The 26,748-nt window shown below is 38.3% G+C and overlaps 1 protein-coding gene across 6 annotated transcripts; it reads right to left on the bottom strand.

Annotated features, from left to right (window-relative positions):
• Window positions 1-634: 634 nt before the first annotated feature.
• septin6 (septin 6) lies at window positions 635-26,577 on the bottom strand. Of its 6 annotated transcripts, none has more exons than XR_009395301.1 (11): window positions 26,477-26,577; window positions 24,291-24,405; window positions 21,076-21,271; window positions 19,341-19,527; window positions 16,087-16,248; window positions 14,516-14,612; window positions 11,785-11,953; window positions 11,474-11,606; window positions 10,181-10,371; window positions 7,950-9,089; window positions 5,107-6,757 (listed from the first exon to the last, which is right to left on the bottom strand). XR_009395301.1 is itself a non-coding variant. In XM_059345580.1 (11 exons), the coding sequence occupies exons 1-10, from the start codon at window positions 26,504-26,506 to the stop codon at window positions 9,086-9,088; spliced, it is 1,284 nt and encodes a 427-aa protein (XP_059201563.1). In that variant the 5' UTR covers window positions 26,507-26,577; the 3' UTR covers window positions 5,107-6,757; window positions 9,037-9,085. The 6 variants fall into 6 exon arrangements, 5 of the variants coding, with proteins under 5 accessions (XP_059201559.1, XP_059201563.1, XP_059201560.1 ...); XM_059345580.1 differs by having other exon boundaries at window positions 9,037-9,089; XM_059345577.1 differs by having other exon boundaries at window positions 7,950-7,996.
• Between the last annotated feature and the right edge of the window lie 171 nt (window positions 26,578-26,748).

Genomic DNA, 26,748 nt, shown 5'->3' with positions numbered 1-26,748 from the left:
ATATAAAATGCAAAGAATAGTATAACATCTACAAAATGAAACAATGTAACTAAAGCTATCACATAAAATAGAAATACTATTTTCATTTATTTTATTATGGTATTTTTTAAAATATTTTTTAATTTTTAATTTTTTTAATGAGCATACTTGGCATCCTGTGTTTATTTATGTATTGGTATTATTAGCATAATTGTTAATGTTTCTGTTTCTCTGCTTTTTTGCCTCCCTATATATTATTATATATTATTATAATACTATGTTTTTTGTTTTTTGTATTTATTTTTCTTTTGTGGTTCTTTGTTCTAATGTATCCTTTAAAAAACAAAAATGTGGAAAACAGCTGTGGAATAAGCTATGTCTTGTACTCATGCTTATGAATGCTAATTGCCAATAAAAAATATATAAAGAAGAAAAAATAGAAATACTACAGTAAAGTTCCCCCCTTTGTCCTTAAATTCAGTACATGAGTAAATTCCTCCACTGCTCACTATATAGTTTGTGCTGATTACACGTCATATTCACCCACAGGCCATAAACTACAACTCTACGGTCTAAAATAAAAATTAAAAAATAACATTATAAGGGTTGATCATGAGCTTCCAACACTGTAAATAAAAGACAAATGCTTACCAAGTTTGGATCATATTTTTTATTGAAAATGTACATCAATGGAATCAAACTAAAGTAAGATTTTTAATTATTTGTAGTGTGGGAATGAGTTTTTGACGACAAGAGGTGATGACTGATACTAGAAAAATGTATGGCATTGTCCGACACCAAAATGTTACTTTACACTCAGAGTCACGTCCAAAGGTCATAGGTAATAAACAACAAGTCTCCACTTCAATACACAAAATATATCCTTATAAATTATACAAATGCATGAGTATCTTTTTTTCTTTTTTTTTTTAACAATCCTATCCGGGATTCAGTTCAACTCCATCTTAATACTAGTATTTGGCAAAAAAGGGAGCTGAAATCAAAGGACAGAGCAAATATACATTTGTAATATGCACCATTTGAAGAAAACAGCAATGAAGTTGAAATTGACTGCAAAACTGAATTATTAGGGGATAAAAACAAGCAGGTCAAAGGTCACAGCAGGAATTAAATAAAAAGATGCATGCAAAAAAAAAACATAAGATAGGCTGGTGAATATTAAAGCACAATGTGTAATAAAAGGCCATGACATGTGACCTCCATGGTATTTAACAGTGGCATGTAAACATGGGAACCATCGATCAAGTGCTGAGTAGAAAAATTGCTTTGGCTTTTGCATGACTCTTAATTTGATTTTAATGTTCAGAAAACCTGTAAGCAGGAAGTTTATCATTTCAAACTGAACTAGATTGAAGAAAACAACATGACTTCTTATTATATTCATATCACATTTCACACAAGTGCTTCTGTCCTTAATGAGTTGGTTTTAAATCAGCGAGCCTTAATGTTCTGTGGAGTTTTATCTTAAAGGGGTAGTTTGGATTTTTGGAGTGGGGTTATATGAGGTATTAATCCACAGTCAGCACGCCCAGTTTGGAGAAGCAGGTAGGAGAACCGGCACAGAAGCTAAGCAATGTACTGCTGTAGATGGCAGAAAGTATTTCAGCCACCTAAATGTTTAAATGTACGCTATATTTAGAATGTTTCTACTGCTTTATCCTGCCATCAGACAGCCCTTTGCGTTCTATCTACACTGGAAAAAAATGTTTGTAGAAATTACAGTAAAACACTGTCAAATTGCATTAGAAATAGGTCGTAAAATTAAACATTGTACATCACCGTAGTAGATAGATTTAATTACTGTAAATCAAAGAATAGCATAAAACTTTAAATTCTACTGTCATAAACTGTAAAAACACACAGTTTTGCTGTAAAAATATAAAATTTTCATGTCAAATTAATGGAGAAATACCATGATGAAACAATTATCCAAAAAGTAATGGGATTATCCAGTATGAATTACAGTTTTTGCTGATACTTACATTTACATACGCTCACTGTAATTTTTACAGTGAAGTTCTGGCAACCACAGCTGCCGGAATTTTACCGTAAATTAAATAGATTTTTTTTTACAGTGTAGGCGTTCGTCAGAGCCACCAGACTCCATTGACAAACAGTAATTTTACCTCACAGAAAAGGGAGTTACTAGTTTTCTGCAGCCTCTATCAGTTAAATTTGTTTTTGTTGTTGTTTGACTTTTGTCTTTTAAAGGGGAAGTACATGATACTCAGAACATTTCAGCCAACCCCATGTTGAGAGCCGTGTGCAGGCAATTGATATGCTCTGAATTCTGTGTCCAACCACTTCAAAATGATTAGTTTTGTTTCACCAAAGTCACACAATAGCCCTTTTCATAGTGCCGTTTCATGGCTCTGTAATGTCTCGCCTCCACTATGAACGCGCTCGAATCGGGATGCCGGGATGAAATGATCCCACCAATTTTCCGCCTCCAGAGGTAGTTACAGAGGCGGAAAATTGGTGGAAGAGGGACCACTATGAACGGGACATCGGGCCGAAGTGGGATATTTGACACTGGACTCCACTATGAAAAGGCACGAATATCACGTCTTCACACGATCACTATTAACGCCCTTAGGCAAAAAGCCAGCACAGGTCTTTCCGGCAATATAACAGGACATTTGCGGGACCACACTATGAAAGGGGCTAGTAGCACATAAACTAACAGATCAAGACAGCATTAGACCAACTCCCATGTTCTGTGAGGTAAAATGACTGATTTTGTCAATGGAGTCTGGTGGCTTTGAAGACAGCATCTGTTGCTAAAGTACAGAGATTAAAATATTCTAAATATAGCATACACTTGCACTGATATTGATTTTTAAGGTGGCTTACATACATTTTTCACAGCAGTACATTGCCCAGCTTCTGTAGCAGCACTCCTTCCTGCTTCTCCAAACCATCATCTAGATAATACACGGACTATTGATAAGTACTTCATACAACCCCACTTCAATAAATCTAAATTATCCCTTTAATGTTCACTTTGTATTATCCTTCTACAACTCTCTTTGTATTACTCCTATTGAAAAGATGAGTGCATAGTGCAGCAGGTCATTGCAATCTTGTTTCATGTAAAGATCAAATAATGATTTAACTTATGAATCCTATAAATGTGTGAACCCCAACTGGTGACTTCTATTAACTATAAGAGCCTCTTTATATACATTAAGACATAAAATTAGATTTAAACTGTGCCCGGTTCCCAACCTGCATGGGGTTTTTAGAGCTTCACTAGGTGGTATGAAATACCATGCGAGTCCACATAAGGCCATATTCAACAAAAGGAGATGCAATGGGGGAGAATAAAAAAGGGGTTGATAACAGCGAGAAAAACGGGAAGAGGTAAAGGGTGCTTAGTTCTTGCGGAAGCTGCAATCCCCTCTTCAGGTGGTCAAGACAGATTAAAAGAAGCTAAAGAGACAAAGAGAGAGAAAGCCAGCCGTTAGAGAAGTGGCAAAGCAGAGACACCTTCAAAAAACACGAGTCAAGCTTGAGGTATAGAAGTGCATCTGACATCAGGTAGAAAATAGATTAAGTTAGAAGGTAAAATCCCTGGGATCATAGTTCAAACAATACATTAAGCATAAAATGTAGGATTATTTTGTGCCCACTGATGACGCTGCATGATTTTAAATTGTGATTTAAAGGAGCAGTGTGTAGGATTAAGGGCAGAAATGGATTATAATGTTCATAATTTGGGTTTATTAGTGTAAAATCACCTGAAACTAAGGATGTTTTTTAACACCTATAGTTCATTTGCTTTGGTTTGAATCAGTTGAGTTTCCTTTTTTACTTTTGTCTTGAGCGTCAAGTCAAAGCAAACTAAAATGACCCCGACAAATAACATGAGACTGTTCACTTTGCTTATTGGTCAGATTTATCTGCGGTGGGAATAATAAAGTAAATACAGGAAGAAGGTCCTGTGTTCTGGACTAGAAACATTTCAATTGTTTACAGTTTACAGGCTCGAACGTGTCACAGAAAGCAAAGCAAACCCGTCCACAGGAGCCAATCAGCGCAAACTTGCAGATTACAGCCAGTAGTTTGGTCAAATTGAGGTCAAATACAAACAAAACGCTCCAGAGTTCTTGAAGCTGGTCTCGGTCTGGTTACTTTGGTTGATAATTAATTCACGCCTGCCCAATCCAAACCAGAAAAACGGCATAAAAATAATGTGATAGAAGGAGCCCCATATCTATACAGAGTCTGTCAAGTTGCACCGCCATGTTTTGACAGTACGGTATGTTATTATGGTATACCAGGGTATTTAGAAATCCCAACGGTATAATTTTCAATAGTGTCAAAAATACAGAAGCTGCTCTTTCAGTCTATTAAACTAGTAGTTATTTGAATCCTACACACTGCTCCTTTAATTTATGTTAAACAATATGATTGTCTTTTCGTCTGTGGTCCATTTACACGACAAAAATGTTAATAACTATCAAAATATGACAATAAATGAACAAGTGCACATATAATCTTTATCAAGTGGAAAAAGGTGTTAGTCACAGCAAGAAAAAACAGTGCACATATAAACATAAGCAGAAAAAAAGCAATTAGATTGCTGAGGGTGAGGTTAGAGCTGCAGTGAAACACAGATAAACAATAATCAATATTATAGCATAGCAGGTAATGATTAAGAAACCCTGAAGGATGGGGTCCACAAAGCCTCTGGTCACATTTGAGGTACTCAGTACCCACAAAGGCCGGTCCCTACAGCAAAGCTTGAGGGCTGAAGACCTACTCAGTGCAGAGCCAGGGATTACTGCAAAGGAAAGTGAAACCACAGAGACCAGTGAGCGGAGGATTAGGAGGAGGGAACGCCTCTGTCCGTTGGTGCTGTTTGACCCTGGTATCATGTGGAAAGTGTTTTTTTAATGCTGCACTGTCTTAAAACCAAGACAGTTTTGTCTTTTATATTTTATAAGACAAATACAGGCATCCCTGAACCTTGGAAGTGGTGAAAAACAAGAAAAACTTCATCATTTAAATCAAACATACCCACTTTCCTCATTTGAGATTTAAACTCACGCAATTTTCAGCAATTTCAATATTTTCACACAATGATTATGGCCACAGTTGTAATATTTGGTGAAAAATTGGCCTTTATTTATGTTTTTTTTTTTTAAAGGTAATATAAATTTTATGTGTAACACTAATACAAACATTAAATTGTGCCTTCATAGTAAGCAAAATAAAAAGGAAAGTTACAATTGCACTGACAACATTATTATATATACTTTTTAAAAAACATCACATTTGTGAATAAAAAAGTGCAAATGTGAAAGCTAATACAAGTATGCACATAACACATGACAATGAATGAGGTATGGGAGAAGTGGCAAAGAGATTAGGCTCACAACTACTCATGCATCTGGTTAAAGTGAAACACCATCAGCCGAAGGACAGAAATACCAAAACATGTTAAATCTCAGAATCTATTCTTATTGTAACTCTAAAGTCTATATGGCTGACCTGAAAGTCCGTGGAACGTTTTATGTTTTTCGTGAAATCAAATCCACTTTTTGATGTTATTCATGCTCTGCATTTTTTCCTGCAGCAGTCATTCGATGTTTTTACATTATAGTTTTCAATGTTAGTGGCAGGTTCCACCGATTCCAAGGTGGATTAATTTTGCCCTCACACATATGGTGGATTACCGGGAAAGGTGCATGCATGTTTTTTAGTATTTTATTTAATTGATATCAGCCTTACAGTTTACTGCTCACAATCTTACAGCCGGATCAGAGCTTTTTTTAAACGACTTCAACTTTCCCTTGCTGCTGCTTCACCTAGTGAAACATGGGGTGACTTTTATTGTGAAGCTGCAAGAGGAAACAATGTATTTGCTACTAAAATAAGCCCTACCTAAAACCAAATTATAGATTATAATTAACAGTGAATCCAGAAAATAACACCATTTTAATGTAGTGCAGCTTTAAAAACAAGGAAAAGTCGACACATGCCATAGATATTTAGTCTCATATCACAATATCAATGTAATATTAATATATTGGCTAGTCCTATCAAGAACTAATATATTAATCTTTGCAGCTGTACCGACAGTGACTAAATCCTAACAAGTATGTTGGTGATTGTTGTTCACAATGTGAGGATAAGTAGTTATTTCCGAGACAGCTGTTACATGCAGTTTTTAAAGATTTGAAAATTGAGAATCACTAAGCTGTTTGCTGTCCTTTAATCTGAAGTTGGATCAACATTAACTTAATCCATTCTTTCATCAAATCTCAGCTGGTTTAATTCTTTAGTTTCTGTAATCTACAGCAGATGTTTGACCACAAATACTGTAAATACTCAGCTCCCATCGTCTGATGCATGTTTCACTTTACCCTCAATACAATTCTGCCCATCACAACAGTAGTCATGTCTGTTAATATTTTTTTTTTAAAAGCTCACTCCATCATGCAATTAATCACTTCATATAAAACAAACATGGAATGCATTTTTTTGTAAATTCGTATAAAAAAACAAGCCGAATAACTGCTTGTAAAAACCATATAACATACAAGCATCATTCAGCAAAAACAAGTGATGTCAAACTGATAGCAATGCCCAGCGTCTTCCAGAGAGCAGGGTGGGGCATGTGGAGGGTTGAATTATAGGGGGTTGGGTGAGGGTGAGGGTGGGGAAGGGGCATGGTAAAAGGATGATGGGGTGGAAACTCATTCACAGCAGGATGGCCACAAGGGAGCACTTTTTTTACAGGAATCCTATGCTGGAAATGAGAGAGAAGGGCTGTTATTGCTTTCTTTTGAGTTAAAACATCATCACGACACACACTGTTTCACATGGGTGACATCACATCAACATTAGTGACCAGATGGCGTTTAGAGGAGATCGTGCTTTCAAGGAAACATAAAAGGTTTGAGTGTACAGAGGTTAGGGTGCAAGTACAGTCAAAAATAACTGTATTTTTCAGTTTTTAGAGGTTTCGTCCCACCTCTGAGCTTTAAACAATGTATCTGATTGTCTTCCTCATCAAACAGCAGCTTGTTTTCATCTATTTTAGCAGTCCTGAGCTGCTTGAGGAGTTTACAGATTGCGAGACAGATGTCTTCGTTCACTTCTACCCTCCCCAGCGGTTGAGTCTTAACAACATCTCTCTCTGTGGATTTGGCTTTTGTATCCACTCAAGAGGGAGGGGGATGCGGAGGGGGTCGTCATATGGCTGCGAGATCAACAAAACATGTCATCTCCACAAACAGAGCTGGGCCCCGAGGCTGTTTGCTGCTCTGGTGTGACCTGTTAGTCTCAGTTCAGCCTTGAATGGCTCTTTGTGCGACTGCAGGGCCGGGTGGGGAAGGACGTTGGAGAGCCACAAAAAAGAGACTGTTGTGGATTTAGGGAGGCAGATGGGGAAGTATATCAAATGGGTGTGCGGGGAGCTAATAAACTGGCTGATTTAGAAGCTGGCACCAGGACGGTAAACACTGCCAGCTCAAGGATATGATCGACACAGATGTTACCAGTGATATACTGTGGGCCTGCAACACTCAAACATCGGAATTACTGGGCTCATTTATCACATTTAAATGCCTTTTAAAGCAAATTAAATGCATGTGAATTTATATGGTAGTTTTAACAGCGTTTGAAGGTTCATTTGATTGTGGTTAAATCCTACTGTGGAGAAGCAGAAAGGTAGATGTGTGAACAGCCTGCTCTATATTTAGGCCAGCGGCAGGGTGTCACAGTCAATGATGGGAAGAAAAAAAAGTGAGCATCTGCAGGATGGATTAAATCTCCAAACACTAAATCCAAGATGCCATTTTGACGACATTTGACCTTCTTTTTTTTCTCCAAGTCTAATTTGAGTAATGATTTACTTGTGTTCATGTCAGAAGTGAAAAGTCTGATACCTCGTTTATATTTTCCAGAGTTGTATTGTAAGATTGTTGGTGGTGTCTTACCAGAAAAGATGCCCCATGCAGCATGCAGCAATTGTGGGAGGAGTTAACTGGAAAACATTATGGAGGCAACATAGGTGACACATGCACTCACAGGACAGATTCACATGTACACAACAAGCAGTAATCCATAATTGGTCGTCTGGGAACTGAAAAAACACTGACAGATAATCCGTGTTGACACTTAAAGTACAAGAACTCTTAAATGTTTTTTTTTTTGTTTGTTTTTAAAGTATGGTTGTATGAGGTACTTAGAGTCAGTGTATTACAGTAGATAGCCTTTAGAAGGCTCCCAGTTTGGAGAATCAGGCAAGAGTACCAACAAAGAAGTTGATTAACGTACTGCTGCGGATGGGAGCAGCAGCAAAACATATTTTAGCCAGACAAACAAAGTCAATATAAGTTTACGCTATATTTTGAATATTTTTACCACTCTACCTTGCCAGACAACCCTTTCAACTGGGGAACTGAAGACATTATGCGCTCTTCAAAGCTAACAGACTTCTTTCACATTTTAACTTGCAGAACACAGGAGTTGCTGGTCTCCTGCTACCTTGATTTATTTAGTTTGTTTGTGTTATTGTGAGACTTTGGAGGTTTAAAGAGTTAGGTTGAATTCATCAAAATCACACAATAACAGTGGTAGACCAGAAACTCCTGTAATCTGCGAGGTAAGATTTCTGTTTTTATCAAGGGAGTCTGGTGGCTTTAAAGAGAACTAAGATAATAGACTCAGTTTACCATCAGAGAGGGCTGTCAGGCAGCATAGTACAGTGGTAAGAATATTCTAAATATTGCGTAAATGTAAACTTACACAGCCAAAATAAGTTTTGCTGCTGCCTCATCCACAGCAGTACATCTTTAAGTATCTCATACAATACCACTTCAGAACAATCTGAACTATCCCTTTAACACCTGAAGTGTAAGAACTCTCTAGTCAGTTTTAATCAGTGACCCACAGACAAACTTAAGTTGCACAGCGTCCCCTTTTGGAAGAGGAACTTTCCAGGCAGAGCTCATACAGAGAAGAAGTGTGTTGCTGTGAAGAAAATATATTAACAGGGAGGAAAAATAATAAAGCAACAAGAACCTTCTCAGTGCAAGTGTCTTCTTCCTTTTTTAACAGGCACGGCGTCACATCAGCTTCAACACAAAACCAGCAGGAGTTGATTACCAACAAAGTCAACAGCACTCTACAACCAGATGTGAACATGTGGCTTCAAAGAGCTGCCTCTCAGCATGAAACATGTTGTGGAAAAAATATTGATTTAAACTGTTAGAAAGAACCGCAGAATTAATATCAGATATACCAGGAAAAACAAATAATCGAAAATTGAATTCATATTGTAGATTCATTAAAACAGAGGAGTGGCCACAGTGAGGAACATTGTCGAATAGTTTCCACTGGAACAATTATGAACTGTGATCTTTAAAAAATGTTCTTCATTTATCAACTCCCTTTCAAGTTAATGGAACTGTCCATTAAATGTTGACAGAGCTGCAATAAAGTTATTTACACAAATCTGTATTTAATTTCATGATGACGATTTCTGACAGTTGGCAACGTTTCAACTATTTAGACGAGGACAGCGCTTTATTGTTAGCAGTCACTCCCTCTCTCCGCTCCTCTTAATTTCCATCTTAATTTTCCACATTGGTGATAAATAATGAACCGTGGTCAGCTCTGTTAGCGTGGAATTTAACGCTCGACATATTCTCTGTCATTATAGGGAGGTTAAACTGGAGCTTTCATCTGCCTCTCAAAAATACAGAACAGAGTCTGAGAGAAGTCTGAGGCTTAGCCAAAGCTTTTCACAACGCTATGTATTAAACTATACAAATATCAGGCGAATTATTAAGAAGTGGTGACAGAGAAACCACTAAGCGCTTGATAATATTAGTAAGATGGACCAAAATTAAGGTCCGTCTGCAGCAAATGTGCACAAAGTGGAATAAATGCTCAAAGAATTTGCCTTTTGATGAGGATACAGCTACACATTTTAGTCTATTGTACAACATAAAGAGCCCACAATCAACTTCTCAAACATTGGCAACAATATTCATGTCCTGATTTGGCAATTAAATCAAGATCCCGAAATGTCAATGTAATAATATGTGGCCATGATCCTCCCAGCCTCACAGTATCCAGACTTTTCCTAACAAAATTGGAGGTGGTCTCTTGCTCCACCTAAGATGAATGAATAAAGGCACAGGAGGAAGAGAACAATACTTACTTTTTCCTCTCTTTGTCCCTCTTGAGTGTGGTGGAGCCCCCTGCCTGCTGGGCTTGGTTCAGCAAGAGCTCTGCAGCAGTCTTTTTCTGTTTGAACATGTTGAGCTCGTCGTCCAGGGACTTCCTCTTGTCCTCCAGCTTCTTTTTCTCGTCCTGGTGGAGTTTCTTCAGACGGTCAAACTTCTCGTGCAGCTAGGTGGTGGCGACAAAAGAAGAGATGCTTTGTGTCATTTCAGAGCAGAAACTTCCTTAAAGTAGACACATTGGGCCTCATTTATCAAACGAACGTCAGAAAGTGATCGTAAAGTGGGCGGAAGATCATTTCCACGCAAGCCTCGGCATTTATCAATTTGGACGTGAGCGGAGGGTACGATCAGATCTCACCTCTGCTGTCAACTCCTGTACGCAAATTTGAGTCAGTGTGAAGTCGACACGTCTGAGTCTGAGAATTGATCCTAGACTATTGTATCGATGCCTGAAGCTGATCAAACTCTGTGGTGTTTTGATTTTTAATCGTGACAAATCAAAACATGTTTAGACTACATCATTTATCATTAAAACATAATCCAAAAATAAATACACCCTGCGATCGTGAAATTCTTTAAACAGAATACTAGCCGAGGCTATTAAATGTTGTTGTCTTCTGCTGTTTACCGTTATCTCCGACACCGGAGCGTCAGCGTCTCCTTTACCACCGGTGGTGCCCGAATAGAAAAATTTCCTCCCAATTTGTGCTCTTGATTTCAGTCACTGAAATCGGAGAGCGACTGCCACGCCACTGTGACAGCACATTCTGCTGTTTAAAAATCACCAATAATTGGGCGTCAAGGTGGAACACTGGTAGAGCGTTTACCACATGAGGCTTAGTCCTTGTAAACAGGCAGCCCGGTCACTGTCAAATAAAGCCAAAACATATCTTTGAAAGCAGCAATATGATCCAAAATTAACAAGATTGCATCTTTCCCTGAAGTAAGCATGTTTCTATGTGTTGCAGTGTATGTAATGCAAACACTGCACTAATGTGCCTGGAGCAGATAACTTGAAATAGAAATCCGGCACACGCTGACATCAGCTCAAGTAGAGAGTAGAAAAAAACTGTTGGAAACGGAGCATTCAGAAGTTGAGTTTTTTGCTCACAGGGATTACTTTCACAGTTGTTTTACACATTTTTTTTAAACTTTGGCCTCGTTTGGTATAAACATCTGACATTTTAACATGATTATATAAACACATGCGAAATAGTGATGCACATAATATTTCAGGCTGGTGTGGTTGCCGAGTGTCATTATGATACCTCTTTCTCTGCTTCTTTGAGCTCGGCCTCCTTCTCTTTGACTCTTTGGACAAACATTTGCCTCATTTCTTCTTCTTTCTTCTGCAGCTCGCCCATGAACTCGTTCCTCTTAGCTTCGTATGTCTCCTGAAGACTGGCACAGGAAAAAAAGGAGAAAGAGAATGAAATTTATAACAGAAGCATCACAATAAACTATTCACTTATCAACACACCAGCTGCAAACACAAACTGGTGCAATCTAGCAAACTCATGAAAGGTTTTTAACAAGAAATGGATGCAGAAATATGCAAAATGAAATCGGTGAAGACTACCTGAAGGGCTTGCTGTCTGGGTCTGTGTCTTTAAAGCCCATCTCCTCCAGTTTGCAGCGGCGGTAAAGCTCGTAATGGCGCGTGTGAGTTTGCTCTCGCAGGTCCTCCATGTTCACTCTGATCAGCATTTCTCGCAGCTTGACGAAGTCACAGTGATTCTCATTTTCCACTGTGGGAGACACACACATCGTAGTGACACATGAACGTTTGACTCAACACATCAGATCGGATCCTATTCATTATAGATCATGGGTCTCAAAATTGCGGCCCGCGGGCCAATTGCGGCCCTCATGATGATATTGTGTGGCCCCCACCTTGATATGAAAGTTTAATGTGAGTTTATAGGAATGGTACTTTACCGTGTGTTTTTTTAAAAAATAATTTTGTCTTTTTTTTAAAATTAATTTTGTGTCTTTTTTAAATAATTTTGTGTCTTTTTTCGTAATATTTTGTATATATATTTTTTTTTAATTCTGTGTGTTTTTTTGGTAATTTTGTGTCTTTTTTAAATCATTTTGTGTCTTTTTTGGTAATTTTGTGTAGTTTTTGGTCATTTTGTGTCTTTTTTAAGTCATTTAGTGTTTTTTCAGTCTTTTTGTAATTTTGTGTCTTTTTTTGATTATTTTGTGTCTTTCTTAAGTAATTTAGTTTTTTTCTGTCATTTTGTGTCTTTTTTTGTTGTTGTCATTTTGTGTCTTTTTTTGGTTATTTGGATACTGCCTCCAGCGGCCCCCAGGTAATTGGAGTTTGAGACCCCTGTTATAGATTATGTCATTTTCAATATGTATACCGTGGCAGTAACATACAACACTTCACATATTAATTTTTTTCATATTAAGACCATAGCTTGTAATAATGTGCATTTAGGTAGACTTTTGGGTACCCACAGCACCCATTTTCATTCAGGTCAAGGGACCCTGTTTAAAATGGCCAATGCCAGTTTTTCCTCACCAAAATCTAGCCTGACTTTGGAGCATTATTTAGACCCCTCCCCAACAAGACATAATAACATAATAAATTCCTTAAATCTTCAACCCTCATATGATATCGGTTTCACTGTATCCTTTAGACTCAGCCGGCTACAGCCTGTAATGTTTATTTTGTGTTAAATATTTCAAAATTACTTGCAAAAATTACTGCATTCATTTTGACAGCAGAACTTCTAACTGGAGAGAGTATTTGAGAGACCCAGTCAGGACAGAATAGCGTTCCTGTCCTGTGACTAATCTATTGATTTTGTGACTGGACTGAGCCCAACACTCTCAAAGACCGTGTGACATCATGTGAGTACACATGCACGCACACACAGTCAGTCTGCAGTAAACAGATTCAATGTCAGATAACGCCTGCGGACAGAAACTTTATGCAGTGCCGTTAGGAAGCATTAGGACAGTGATGTGTTTTTCATCGTTTTGGCTCTAACTCAACACACAGAATTTCAAATAAAACTGTGAGGTTAAAGTGCTGACTCTCGGGGTGTTTTTCATATCCATATTGGATAAACAGTGCAGAAATTGGAGTCCTATTTACCCTCAAGGGAGGAATGAATAAAAAGGCGGAACTTTATACACAAATCACTGGATGTGGCTGTTCATTATGTAAAATTAAGGCAAAACCAAATGAACCTTAAAAAGCAACAACAAACAATACATTTTAAACAGACAACAAATGAATCTACAACTATTTCAATAAATTGCTTACAGTTTTTCAGAAAGAAAAAAATTGCTTCTCCAGCGTGAGGATTTTACATAATTCTAAACTGAATATATAAATTATATTTACTTGTGTACTTTATAAGCAAGAAGGTGCCTTTGCACTTGATTTTATACATCATTTTATTTTATTTTTTATTCTTCCTCATTATTAGAATGCCTATTTATTTATAACATTTATTCACAATGATGTGCAATATATCTTGCGGTTTGTGGTTTATTACTGTGACTTTGTTTTCCCACTGTACTGTTTTGTTTACTACATTATGTTTTAAATTGACTGCAGCTCTATACAGCACTATTGCCTGAGCAAAATTTCCCCTTCCAAAAACAAAGTTAATCATATCTTATTTGGGTTTTGGAGTTTTGATCAGACAAAACAAGATATTTGAAGATGTCGCCTTGAGCTCTTGGAAATGTTGATGAGCATTTTTTATTACTTTGTGGCTTTTTATAGACCAAATGATTAAGAAAATCATTTATTATGGAAATAATTGTAAATTGCAGCCCACATTCTCTTGGATTGCACTGTGTTTAAGCTGTGTGCTGACCAGGCATCGTCCTGGCAAACCACCCACACACACACAAACACACACACGCAAACACACACACACACACACACACACACACACTTGTTAATAAAGCAACATACAATTTAAAACTGTACAGTAGGAGGCTGGTAAAGTATCAAACAGCTTAAAAGCAGATCAATGTTTCCCTTCAGATCTACTATCCATCCACAAAACATTACACCCACTCCGTCATGGATTTATGAGTAAGTCAATTAGAAATTAATTGAAATATCGTCAGTGATATAAAATTCTCTATAAAAAGCTGCTGCAGCTTTAACATACAGTGTGATGGGTGCTGCAGCTAAATGAGGTTATATAACAGGTTATCAGCTTGTTTGCAGCAGCTGTTGGAACCGAGGAGGAATATGACATGAGGGAGTAGCTGCAGCAGCTCTGACGAGAGGGAGCGCGCTCTCATTTCCTGTACAGGATGTGACCTCGGCTTACCCTGCACCGTTCCCCAGGGGTACTGCCGAGCCTTCACCATCTTGTTCCCAATCTTCACTTCCTCTGTGCTCCCCACCACGGCAAATGGCAAATGGCTCTGTGGAGCAGAGGGAAAAGCAACGTTGGTATATTCTGAGATGTAGGTACGAGCTGCGCGCTCCTGCGGTGTCGGAGCTCCTCACACCCCGCATTCTCTTCATTATCGTGGATCCTAAATAGCATCAATTAGTTTACATAAAGAACGTGGTCAGAAATGGCAGATAGACACACTAAAATTGACTCACAAAAAGTAAGAACAAACTCGCATCACAAATAAAACAAGCAAATTCGGTTTTAAAAAACAGCTTCTTTTTTTTATATAATGGCTTTGAATTAATTCCACCTGTTTCCAACGTCATTGTGATTATTTTATATTTCTTTTATACTTCTCACTCATGTCAATCCTAACTGTTTTTACCATTATCAAGTTGTTTTATTCTTTTGATGTCCTATTTTTAAAAGTCTATTTAGGATATTAATATCTTATTATTGTGGTCCTTAATGCCTTCTGTTTTTAACCCATTAGAGGCCTGAAAAATCGCTGGGTGATTTTAAAATAAGCCTCTAATTTTCTGGAAATTCTGGAAAAATTCTGGAAAAAAAGTGTCAACTCTTCTACTAAATAATAGATTTTCAGCCTCTGTAGCAGATAGAAATGAAATTCAAAAAGGTATTTGAGAGCTTATACAAATACTACAAAACTACGTATCCGCTTTCCAGGCTTCAATGGGTTAATCCCTGTGGTTTTGATTTGTTCCTACTGTACTAGCACACTGAGCTGCATTTTATCTTATGAAAGGTGCTATATAGATAAAAACCTGAGGGCTTTGCTGTTTCTCTTCAAATTCTCCCCACAAACCAACAAGATTACACACATGCACGCTGCAGCTCTGCTAACATTTCTCAATAGTCAGACAGTATTACTGCCACTGATTTATACGTGCTAAGGATACATTCCTAAGCAGTGTTAACATCACTAAGATGAGACAGAAAAATGTGGGATATTTTTTACATAACTTGGCCATTTAGAGCCAATTTTCACGGACACCAGGACACAGCTCTGACAGGAGGATGTATGACTTTCTATCAGAACAGAGTGCTACTCAGACTGTACAACAACAGCCGAGAGGCAGCGGTCTAACGTAATCAGTTAGGGAGAGTTAAAGCATTACTACAGATCTGACCTCATAAACAGCTAAGTGAGCCTCAGCTCATCTGTCAGTGAACACAGGCCCTTTCCCACACTGCAGGCTTCCTGCAGAGTGAGCTGGCTGATTGTGCTGCTCTGAACACGGGGCCGCTTCCTGTCAGCCCAGACAGACAGACGATGCCTGTCCTGATTCTGCATCACATGCTGTTCATGCTGGTAACGCATCATTTATGTTAAAACTAGAAACAATAAATGTTGCTGCGTAAACGACTGTACTTTTAGAGTAAAAGTAAGATTCCGTCCAACAAACATTATTTTTAATATAAACTAAGTAACATTTTCTATGTACTAGTTTGTGATATACATATAAAGCCAGCCTTACGTTCATAGTGGAGTTGATCTCTGCCACTGACTCGTCATCAGTGGGGAACTGGTAAATTTGCACTCCGTTGCTGACCAGCTCACTGGTGATTTTGATTTTGAACTTGGCCAGCTCGCTCTTGGAGATGGCGTCCGACTTGGCAATAATTGGGATGATGTTGACCTGCAGTTGAGAAATGAGGAGAGATTTAATGTACACTGACAGAATGACAAATGACGAATGAGAAGTTTCCCAAAAAAAGGGATGCATCTTTAGTGAAAAATGTTTGTTGTTGTCTTATTATGTGGTTTTTATTACCCTATTGAAATTTTCATCATAAGAAAAATTTGACAGTTTTAAATGGCAAAAATGCAATGCTAGCAGTGTTAACCTGACTCGTTATGATTGTCTGTCAAAACCATGCCACTCCTCTCATACAGCGGTAACCGTTTTATGAAAGCAGGGCAGAGCAGCAACTATAAGTAGTCGATATGAAATAACCACATGGTAAATCCTATTTTTTGATGGCTTTCACCAGCCTCCCTCCAATGTGTAAGCATCAAAATGTTAAGTAACCAATTTTATGGTCAAATTATGTATATATTATAGTAACACAGTTTGCCCACTGGTTCTTTGACACTAAGAGAAAGTAGCTCTACCTGAACAAAATGCAGGGATAATAAAAAATAAAATAAACCTACAACAAATCCTTTTATGCCCCCTTCCAATCATTGGTTACCCAGGATTGTAATAGTAATTCTCAAAGACAAGGGGGGCTGAATCACCCCAGCTCTATTCATCATTTAACATAACAGTCTTTCTGGAGCCCCAGGCCTTTGTGTATCACAAACAATTACACATTCTTAAGCACAGAGTTAAAAATAGTAAGCACGGCAAGGAGAGCAGCAGGCTTCCATCCCCGGCTCCAGATCACTTCAAAACTCTCCAAACATGGTGTTAATAGTCAGACTCAAATTATTTCCTTAACATTTATACTATTCATGTCATCCAAAGAAGGCAAACAGATGGAGTTATTCTTATACAGTATGCTCTTACAACTGGCTGATGAAATATTTGAGTTCCCCTCCCACACAAGAATTTTCTACAAGCCCTGTCACCAACAGAATCCAAAACTTTTGAGGCCCCCTTATAAATAACAATGGACACTCAGGGTCATGAGCACGACTCATACTTTTCTGCACTCCTAAAGATTTAACATCTTGCTCATAGACACTTTGGTAGACTATTGTTTGAACACCCCACTAGGTGAATGTGTAAACGGCGGAGGCTCTGCTCTGGATCACGTTGTTGTGAAAGCTTGCCAGAGGGCTCAGCTGCTCTGGCAAACACTGAGCCGACTCTTTGTACAAAAGCCAGGAGGTCCATGCAAATAAGCTACTGTGGAAACCTCACACACACACACAAAAAGAACTAGGCTGCAGTCACTGAACCGACTGCATTTCACAGCTGACCTACACCGACGCAGTAACAAGACCAGAGCCAATTTGCATGCAGGCAGATGGCCTAGAAAAGGTTTACGACCCATGACTAGAGTAGATGGATCAAATGCTGCAAAAAACAATGCAGTGCCAAAGGATTTACCTACAGTATGTCTGTGACATACAGTAAGTACATTTAGTCTATCCAGGGTCGAAGTATTACAATACTTATTGTTGAACATTCTTCTCCTGCAGTGCAATGATCCTCTTTACTTAATGATATATATATATATTCCCGGCCCTAATATATATATATAACGATATATATATATATATATATATATATATATATATATATATATATATATATATATATATATATATATATATATATATATTAGGGCCGGGAATCGATTAAAAAAATGAATCTAATTAATTAGAGGCTTTGTAATTAATAATCGAAATTAATCGCATTTCAATCGCATATAAATATTTGACCTGAGAACAGTGAGAAGTAATTTTTTTCACATGGATTTTTAGTATACCATTGAATAATTACTGAATACATAAGCTTAAGCAACAAAAATATTGTTTATTTCCACGCTAGCTGCTTTATGTTTAGCATTGAGGTGATACTTGAGGCTGGATGTGCTGCGGTGATATGTGAATTCCTTGTTGCATAGCAACACAACCATGCTCTTATCGACGCTTCCATCCATTCGCTGTTGTAACTAAATGTCCCATCATCCACGGGGCCAACCAAAGCGTCTCATCCGCTTCTTCCTTCATGTTCACTGTGGTTTGTTGTTGTCTGAACTCATGAACGCTAGTTGGTGCTCCAGTATAATCGGTCCGCCTGACACTCATCCAGTGAGAAACGTTCCGCGGTGCAAAAACAAGTGTGATTAAAATGCGTCAATTTTTTTAACACGTTAATTTTTGTGTAATTAATTAATCTTAATTAACGCGTTAAAGTTCCGGTCCTAATTAATATATATATATATATATATATATATATATATGCACATATACATATACATATATATACACACATTTATCAGATTATCATCTTGTTTATATTTGTATATTCATCACATGAATATAAAGAAATTAAATAGACAGCTTCACTATTAATCGACTTGACAAGGACACCATCAACCACAGGTGGCTTTCTTTTTTTTAAATCATCACTAGCAGTGGTGACGGTTTTCTCGTTGTTTGAGCAGACAACACAGTGTAGCCTGAGGGAACACGGAGTTAAACTTTGCCATTGCAGAAGAACGGCGTCTGCCTCCCTCCGAGCCTCCAGTCTACAGGATGAGCTCCGGTTGCTGGTGACAGGTGCTATTCAGCAAAGTTTTGTTGCTGCATCTTGTTTGCTTGTTTATTGACAATTTGTCAAAAGCTTCAAGGAGACTACATTTGTCAGAGACAGAAAATGACCTGTCGTTAATTCAATGTGTGCAAAGCACCAGCCTCCAGTAGCCAGCGGGAACGCAGAAGGGTATATCGAGAAGTAAAGTATCAAAGGGGTGTTGTTATAAAAGAAACAGAAACATTTATAGTGTATACTTATATTGGAATTATTCTTTACAAGGGTTTTGATTCATACAAGCAGTTGATCACCAAAATGGGTTTCCACTGCATATTAAAAGAGCCATTAATACACACCAACACTCACCAGAATTGATCAGGAACTGATGGAACCCCCCCACCCCAAAAAATAAAGTGGCTCTCTGAATAAATTGTTTCCAAACTCCAAAAGACAATAAAAACAACATTTACAGGAATCTTCAAGACATAAAAATGGCTTCCAGCTGATGAAGTGAAGCTCACCTTGCTATCAAGTTTCTTCATCGTCACCAAGTCCAGGGATTTGAGCGAGTGTCCTGTGGGAGCGATGAAATACAGGCATGCGTGTATGCGGGTGTCGTGGTAGCTGTGTAGCGTGCGCTTGATTTTCAGCTCCTCCTGTAGATATGCTTCAAACTGGGCATCAATGAACTCCACGATAGACTTGTAGCTGTCAGAAACATTAAAAGAGGAAAGCAATGTGAGCATATGTTTTTGTTTATTTGAAAAAACTGCTTTATTGTTACCTACAGTACATTAAGTTTAATCCTTACAGTATATAAAAAGGTGAACACTGTTGGAAATAGAGTTCTGGAACGACACAAACTTAACACTTGGAAAAACACATTTCACCCTTTGCAGACGGTGTATGTCCACAGCTTCTTGTTTAATTAAAGGATTTGCTGAAAGTGACTCCCCCATTTACCATTAACATACTATACGGAGTGCCGATTAGTCGTCATGTGTTGCGTTTTGTCAGAATTTGTACTGTGAACTCAGGTACAATGTGAGCTTTGCCAGTTTATGCCTGGTATCTCCATTTTGTCATTTGAAAATAACTTCACAGTAAACACTTAATTTTTAACTTAACAACTTAACAGAATCCATCATTAGCTTTGGTTTCTGTGGGAAGAGACTCAGAAAAGGATCAGTCTGCCCATTTGAGACGGTCTAACTACCAAATGTGTTTTATTTCATAAATGACTATGATTTTCAAAATAGTTGACAAATTTATCCCCTAGACTTATGCAATAATACTGACATTATGTCCACAATAGGAAAACAATGCATGCTATAGAAAAAAAGGACAATGATGACATTTGAATTTGCATTGAGGACTACAGGAAGCACAAATGATCAGACACCAACACAGAGAAACAAAGAGCTAGTTTACATACTGGAGTATATTCTGCCAGTGGCAGTTCACATGACCATGAGTATGTGCTTGTGTAAAATCTGCGTTATTTCCTCTGTGATCGGCAATATCAGACAGAACAAAGTGTAAAAACCTGGAAACAAGCACAGCCTCCCAATTATAAGAGTTTACAGAGCTAGAACTCACATGACATTTCGCCCCAAACTGACCTCAGCGGCAGAGTGAGCAATTACATTGTGGATGGCAAGCTTGGTAACAATATCATGGAGTAAGCCTCAGGCCTGTGCCAGGGATAAAAGCATCTACATCTGATTTCTGTTTTGAAAGTTGATACTGTGAAACTGCAAAGAAAATCCAGAGAGATGGAGATTTGATTTCATATCCTACAGGCACAGATTCATTCAGGATCAGGACCGAGTGAAAGCTGAGCTCCCGAAAGGTTCGGAGCAATAACGGAGGCATCGTATTTCAGGGAATTTTGTGCACACGATCAAGTGTGGATTTTTTACTTTTGCTCACATTGAACCCCTCCCTCTCCCAAAGACAAGATGGCTCTCCAGACGACTGTCTGTTTTCGTTGTGTGGCTTTGTACTGGTGTATCGTTGTTTTCATTTTTGTTATTGTGGTTATCCTTTATATTATTCTTTGTATGTTATTTGTGTGTACATTGTCTAATTTGTAAATATGTTTCTGAGTCTTTGTTGTCTAGAATTGTGTTTTAGTGTTTTGTTTTCATATTGTGGCTCCTAATAAGTAATCCACTGTTCTTTTCTTTGTTTCTTCGTTAATAAAAATATTTTTTTTTAAAAAGAAAAAAAAGATGGCTCTCCAGACTGCCTTACCTGTCTTCTTTGTTGATCTGGTCTCCGAAGCCGACGGTGTTTACGACGGTGAGTTTGAGGCGCACGTTGCTCTCCTGGAGCTCATAGGTGTTGGACTTGAGCGTGACTCCTGGTTGGTTGTGCTGGGTGGGCTCGCCCTCAAACTTGGTGTTGAACAATGTGTCCATGAGGGTGGACTTCCCCAGACCCGTCTCGCCTGGACAGCACAGAGATAATTCATCATGTTACTGCGATCCTACAAACTTTGAACTTAAGTTCTTTCAGACTAAACTGTCACCTCCACTTATCATTAGATGACAATGTCTGTCATTTCGCCAGTCATACCCCCAAAACAGAAGAAAGTTTATTATAGCAACTGGGACAGAGCAATAATTATCAGAATTTATCATCTTTCAACGGAATCATAGCATGATGAAATCATATATCAAGATGTCGTGATACACAATTGATCCAAAACTGAAATTTCTCTGAAAACCTGAATATTTTGAGGGATACATTTTGAAAACTATAAAGTTATTTTTACATCTCATTTTATATTACAACTCAGTTCATTGCGATTAACAACAATTTTGGCCAGATTGCCCAGCCCTCGTAATCAAGCTTCTGATAAATATATGCTTGAGGTCTTCACTCATATTGAGCCCATATTTATTGAAACTGAAAAAATAAAGCCTAAAAAGGTAAGGGATACTTAATGACTTGTTTTCTGTCCCAGAACAAAACATGAACATTTCTTTGGCTTGTGTTAACTACAGACATCTAACCAAAACGGCAAAACAACAAAAACGTTGTTATTTCCGGGTTTTAAGACTCATTCCTGGAGCACTCTACTATGTCAGAATTGATTAAATTTGACATTTGGAAGATGCTCCAAACAACCCATATCATTTTCAAATGCTTACAGTCACAAAAACAGCAGGAGTAGCTGCTTATTATCTGATGTATTTTGACATCCATTTACTGTTGGAGGCTGTCAGATGACTCAGATACAGAGCTCCCTCTGTAAGAAGTTCTATTTTTATTCATCACTGCCTGACCTACAGTCTGAACACGTGAGCCCATTTTTGTAGGATATCTCACTATGTTCCAAATTTCTAATCTTTCCCTCAGAATCCAAAGTAAGTGACACTGAAGGTCTTTTTGCTGGTTTCTGAGCTCAGTTTAAGTCACTATAGAGAAGTTTCTCATGCTGAAGGCAATTTGGCAGCTTGTTTGCAGAAACTGAGGGGCAAACAAGAAAGGATTGCACTTTAATCTCCTGATAACATAAATAACATAATAAAACCCTGGTACAAATATCAGTCAGCTTTAAGCCCAGTGAAACCAATCATCTGCAGTTTTCATTCCCTCTTTGGAATTTTAGACCACAATCAAATCATAAAAATCAAAGATCACATGCCTTTGACTCAAGTAAAGCTTATACGACTGTGAAATGCTGCACTTGTGAGTCACATAACAGCATTTACAGTGTGTAATACAAGCTGTTGTTACTTTCCGGCATCATCTTAGCTTCCATATTCTTGAAAGGATTGTACTATTATCAAGAGAGTTTATAAATTGTGGATATATAGTAATGATGACATTAGTTTTGTTTAAATTGTGAAAACACAATGTTTGGGGCTTTTCCACTTTCTTACTCCTCCACATAAGTAAAAGGGACAGTTTTCAGTTATGAGGCTTGCCACTAAAAATGGCCAACACAGGCATTTTCTGATCATCAAAATAAGAGCAAAACAGATATGTCAGACAGCCAACATGATCAGCCAATAGTTGCTTATCACAGACACTCAGTATAGATATACGTCATTCAATATACAAATGTTTTTACAGAACATAAATTGCAGAAAAGGATGCTTGAGGTGATTAAGAAAGAGCCTCATCATCAAATAGTTTGTCCAGCAGAGAGTGTATACAACGTATACTAATGCAAAATATACTAAAGTGAAGTTATTTGTTCGTTTAAGGAGTGATATTGGTGCAAAATCATTGCACAATCCACACGGAAAAAGTCTGTTTTCATTCCAGCTCAAAAATGCATTATATCGGCTGCCATATTTTGTAATTGGTGAATTTTTTTCCTCTAAAATCAATCACTATTGATCGGGCTGTAATCAAAAACCTAAAAATATAGACACATGTTGTTGTAGTAATGCAACTAGGCTTCTTAATAGCAACACATAAAAATATAAATAGATAGCATATGAGGTCTTATACAAATAGAAATTGTAGACATTTGTACTCTAACAGGCATAAAATATCAAAACTGGAGTATCACTATCAGAAATTCTATCTACAAAATATCAGTCTAGAATTCAGAGCTTGAGTGTCTTATCTTCCTCTTTGTGTATACAGAAACTTGGACATGTAAGGGAAAAACAAACACAATACAGAGGAAGTAAACATTGCCAACCAATTGGTTACACATTTCTAACACTGCTTAGGGATTTAAAGTATCCCAAAACAACAGGATTCCAAACAGCAAAAATTGTTTGAATGTCTGTGTGGCAGGCGGTAAAGTAATGCTGCCAAAAAACAAAACGTCTTGAGTTCTAGCCAGCATCCATTGATACAAATGGGATAGAAAAATATTAGAAACACCTCTCGGTGTAACACAACACATTGAAAGAGCAAGACAAAGTAGAGCCCCAACACCGCTCAACACCGCTCTAAAACAGCTTCGACACAAACTGAACTTCATCTCCTCCATTAAGCTCGGGTTTATTGCAGGACTGTCCTATTGGATTTCATTAGTTGTAGCTGGGTGCATCTAATAAGCTGCCAACTGCTGCCAACGAGTGTATGTGACTGTGAGGGAATAATGCTAGCAGAGATGTAGAGGTACGTGTTCTAGCTCTCACAATTCCTGCAAAAAAATTCTACTCTATACATTTCTATGTGAACACATGAGTATCTTACTCATCATGGAAGCCAATGCTGACTGGCCACAAGGAATCAAAGCAGGTCAAATACTGAGTAATGTGCTTTGCATGTTGTTGAAAAGCCTGACGTTCACTGACGCAAATAAGTCATAATTTAGCCTAAGGAGGGAGGGAGAGAGGGAGAGAGAGAGAGAGAGAGAGAGAGAGAGAGAGAGAGAGAGAGAGAGAGAGAGAGAGAGAGAGAGAGAGAGAGAGAGAGAGAGAGAGAGAGAAGAGAGAGAGAGAGAGAGAGAGAGAGAAAAGAAGCATAAGAATTTTCATGCATGACATACTCACCAACACAGAGGATGTTGAAGCAGAATCCATGATTGACAGACTTGTTGACCAGCTGGTCAGGCATGCTGTCAAAGCCGACATGTCCTGCCAGAGGGACAGCACGTGCACCTTCACCCTGAAAACAAAAGAAATAAACGTAAAATATCAGGTAAATGCTTATCAATCACTGGCCACCTGATGCATTAATATGCCTTGTTAAGCCACAATGATCTCATGCCTGTAAACATACACAGGATTATCCCCAACATTATAATTATCATCTACATCTCAATTATTGTTCTTCTGTGGAGACTTGAATTAACACACTTTCCACCATATTTGATCACGTTAGTTTTTGAGACACACTCTAGGTGCAATGTTGCTCACTTCCTGTTTCCTGTGACAAGTTTCTCTCCACAGTCGAGACAGTTACAGACCACAATGTACATATATGGACAGGTATTGCTCTTCACATGAAGATAATTGAAAAAGCTAAGATCTTTGACAATAAACATTTAATTTAAAACCTGATTGTTTTCAAGCTCATAAAATGACCAAATAAGAGCCAAAGAATCTGGTTAATATAGGCAGCATTGTGTGTTTCTGTCGTGTCACTTTGACTTGAACCCTTAAACTGCCTATTTTTGGTCTGCTGCACTTCCTCTTCACTCTACTTTTACAGTGTTTGTACACAGTCTATCTCTGGACCAGAGTGATACAGGACACCACAGTGTAAAAGCACTGTTGTTACATGTGTGTGTGTGGGCGTGTGGCTGCTGGTGAGTATCTCCATCTCTGCGAATCTCATTTCTGCAGCCCACGTCTACATTACGAGGTGCAGGAAAGCAAAGAATTTAGATTATATGGCAAAGCAAGAGCTCCCAACCAGCTAAACCTCAGCTAACCAGCCATTATGTGGCTTAACATAACACAGTGGTGCTTTCCAAAGTGGCTTTGAGGAGCAAAACATTCCGTTTGAGGGTCAATTTAAAATAACTGGTCATGCTGGTGGTACTGGACAGTTGTGGATTATTTGGATAGTTGAAATTAGGTTTAAACAGCTGAGGAAGTATTTGGAAAACTGGGGGGTAATTCCACTGGACAAACACCCTTTCCTCTTCAGCTGCAAGTGAAACATTCCTGAAACCATTCCTGCTTTTCAATACACTCACAGCCAAGTTACACACAGCGGGTTCTCATTCATTTGAGCCGCAAAGGGATATCAAACTGCAAAACCTTGCTATTCTGAGCTCTCTTTTCTGGGTGTAGCAGCTTCCGAGGCAGTCCGTGGCTTGTAACTGGGGAGTCGCTGGTTCGAATCCCGGTACTGACAGGTCTAGGACTGAAGTGCCCTTGAGCAAGGCACCTAACCCCCCCCCCCCCCCCCAGTAATGTGCTGCCCACTGCATGGTGTGTTCACTTGTGTGTAAAAAAAAAAAAAAAGGATGGGTCAAATGCAGAGGTTGAATTTCCCCATTGTGGGATTAATAAAGTAATCTTCTTCTTCTTCTTCTTCTTCTTCTTCTTCTTCTTCTTCTTCCTTTCCCCCGAACAAAAACCAGGCAAACTTTACACACGATTTTAAAATTGTAGGGGCTAAATGCCTATAGCTGGAATCAGTTCTGTTCATATTTTCTATGATCATCAGACAACGCCCGACTGAAAGTTAACGGGACTTACATGAAACAACATAACGGAAATCAGCACCGTAGCCGTGCAGAAATGGGGGCGTTCAGAATGAATGGCCTACCGATCTCCATATAACAGGATATCGGTTTACCGTGAGCTAACACAGATTACTACACAGTGTTTAAAATATTTAATTTCATAAAACCACCGTTTCGCTTCAATGGTAATTTTAGCGATATCTGCACAGGAAACCTGCAGGAATGAAGATATTTTACACAAAGCTACGGCTGGGTAGCTTAAGGCCTTAATTAAAACCAGCTTTTCTTACAGATTAAGGAAATCACAGTCAGATTTCTTGCAGCTAACCGTCACTAACAGTCGTTTTTGTTTAGCGACGTTACATTGAATTTTGGATGGAATATAACCAGGAAAGGTGGCTAGCTGTTAGCTCATCTACATCTATCCCTAATTACGTAACGCTAAAACTGAACATTTGACATTAAGGAGGATAACGAACACATTTCAAGAGGTGTGTGTTGATGCTGACAATAGCATCCTGAATATTATAGAGTACTCACCGCTTGCCTTGCTATCTCAGTGGACGCCATGGTGTTAGCTGTTAGCCTCTGCTGCTCTCTCTGGTTAGCAAAGGAAGCTGCGCTGTTCAAGTGACGCCGAAAGATGGCCTAGTAGTGGGAATGTACCACTGGTACAACAAGCTATTTTTTTTTAGGATTGTACGATTCTCGTATAACTATGCACACATTTGGCACTATTTAGTAAAGCTGCCTACACCACGTTTCATGTTTTGAAGAATGGTGTCCAAATAATTATGATTTAAAAAGGAGCG

Source organism: Centropristis striata, chromosome 12 (genome assembly GCF_030273125.1).
Source record: "Centropristis striata isolate RG_2023a ecotype Rhode Island chromosome 12, C.striata_1.0, whole genome shotgun sequence".
Taxonomy (NCBI): Eukaryota; Metazoa; Chordata; class Actinopteri; order Perciformes; family Serranidae; genus Centropristis; species Centropristis striata.
The sequence above is the reverse complement of the archived record's forward strand: the minus strand, read 5'-3'. Positions and strand labels throughout refer to the sequence as shown.

Excerpts from the sequence above, each read along its gene's own strand:
- septin6 (XM_059345575.1), bottom strand. The coding sequence starts at position 26,506 with ATGGCGTCCACTGAGATAGCAAGGCAAGCG. Across the intron at positions 21,272-24,290 it reads CTTCAACATCCTCTGTGTTG|GCGAGACGGGTCTGGGGAAG; the intron begins GTGAGTATGTCA and ends TGTGCTGTCCAG. Across the intron at positions 11,607-11,784 it reads CCAGACAGCAAGCCCTTCAG|TCTTCAGGAGACATACGAAG; the intron begins GTAGTCTTCACC and ends TTCCTGTGCCAG.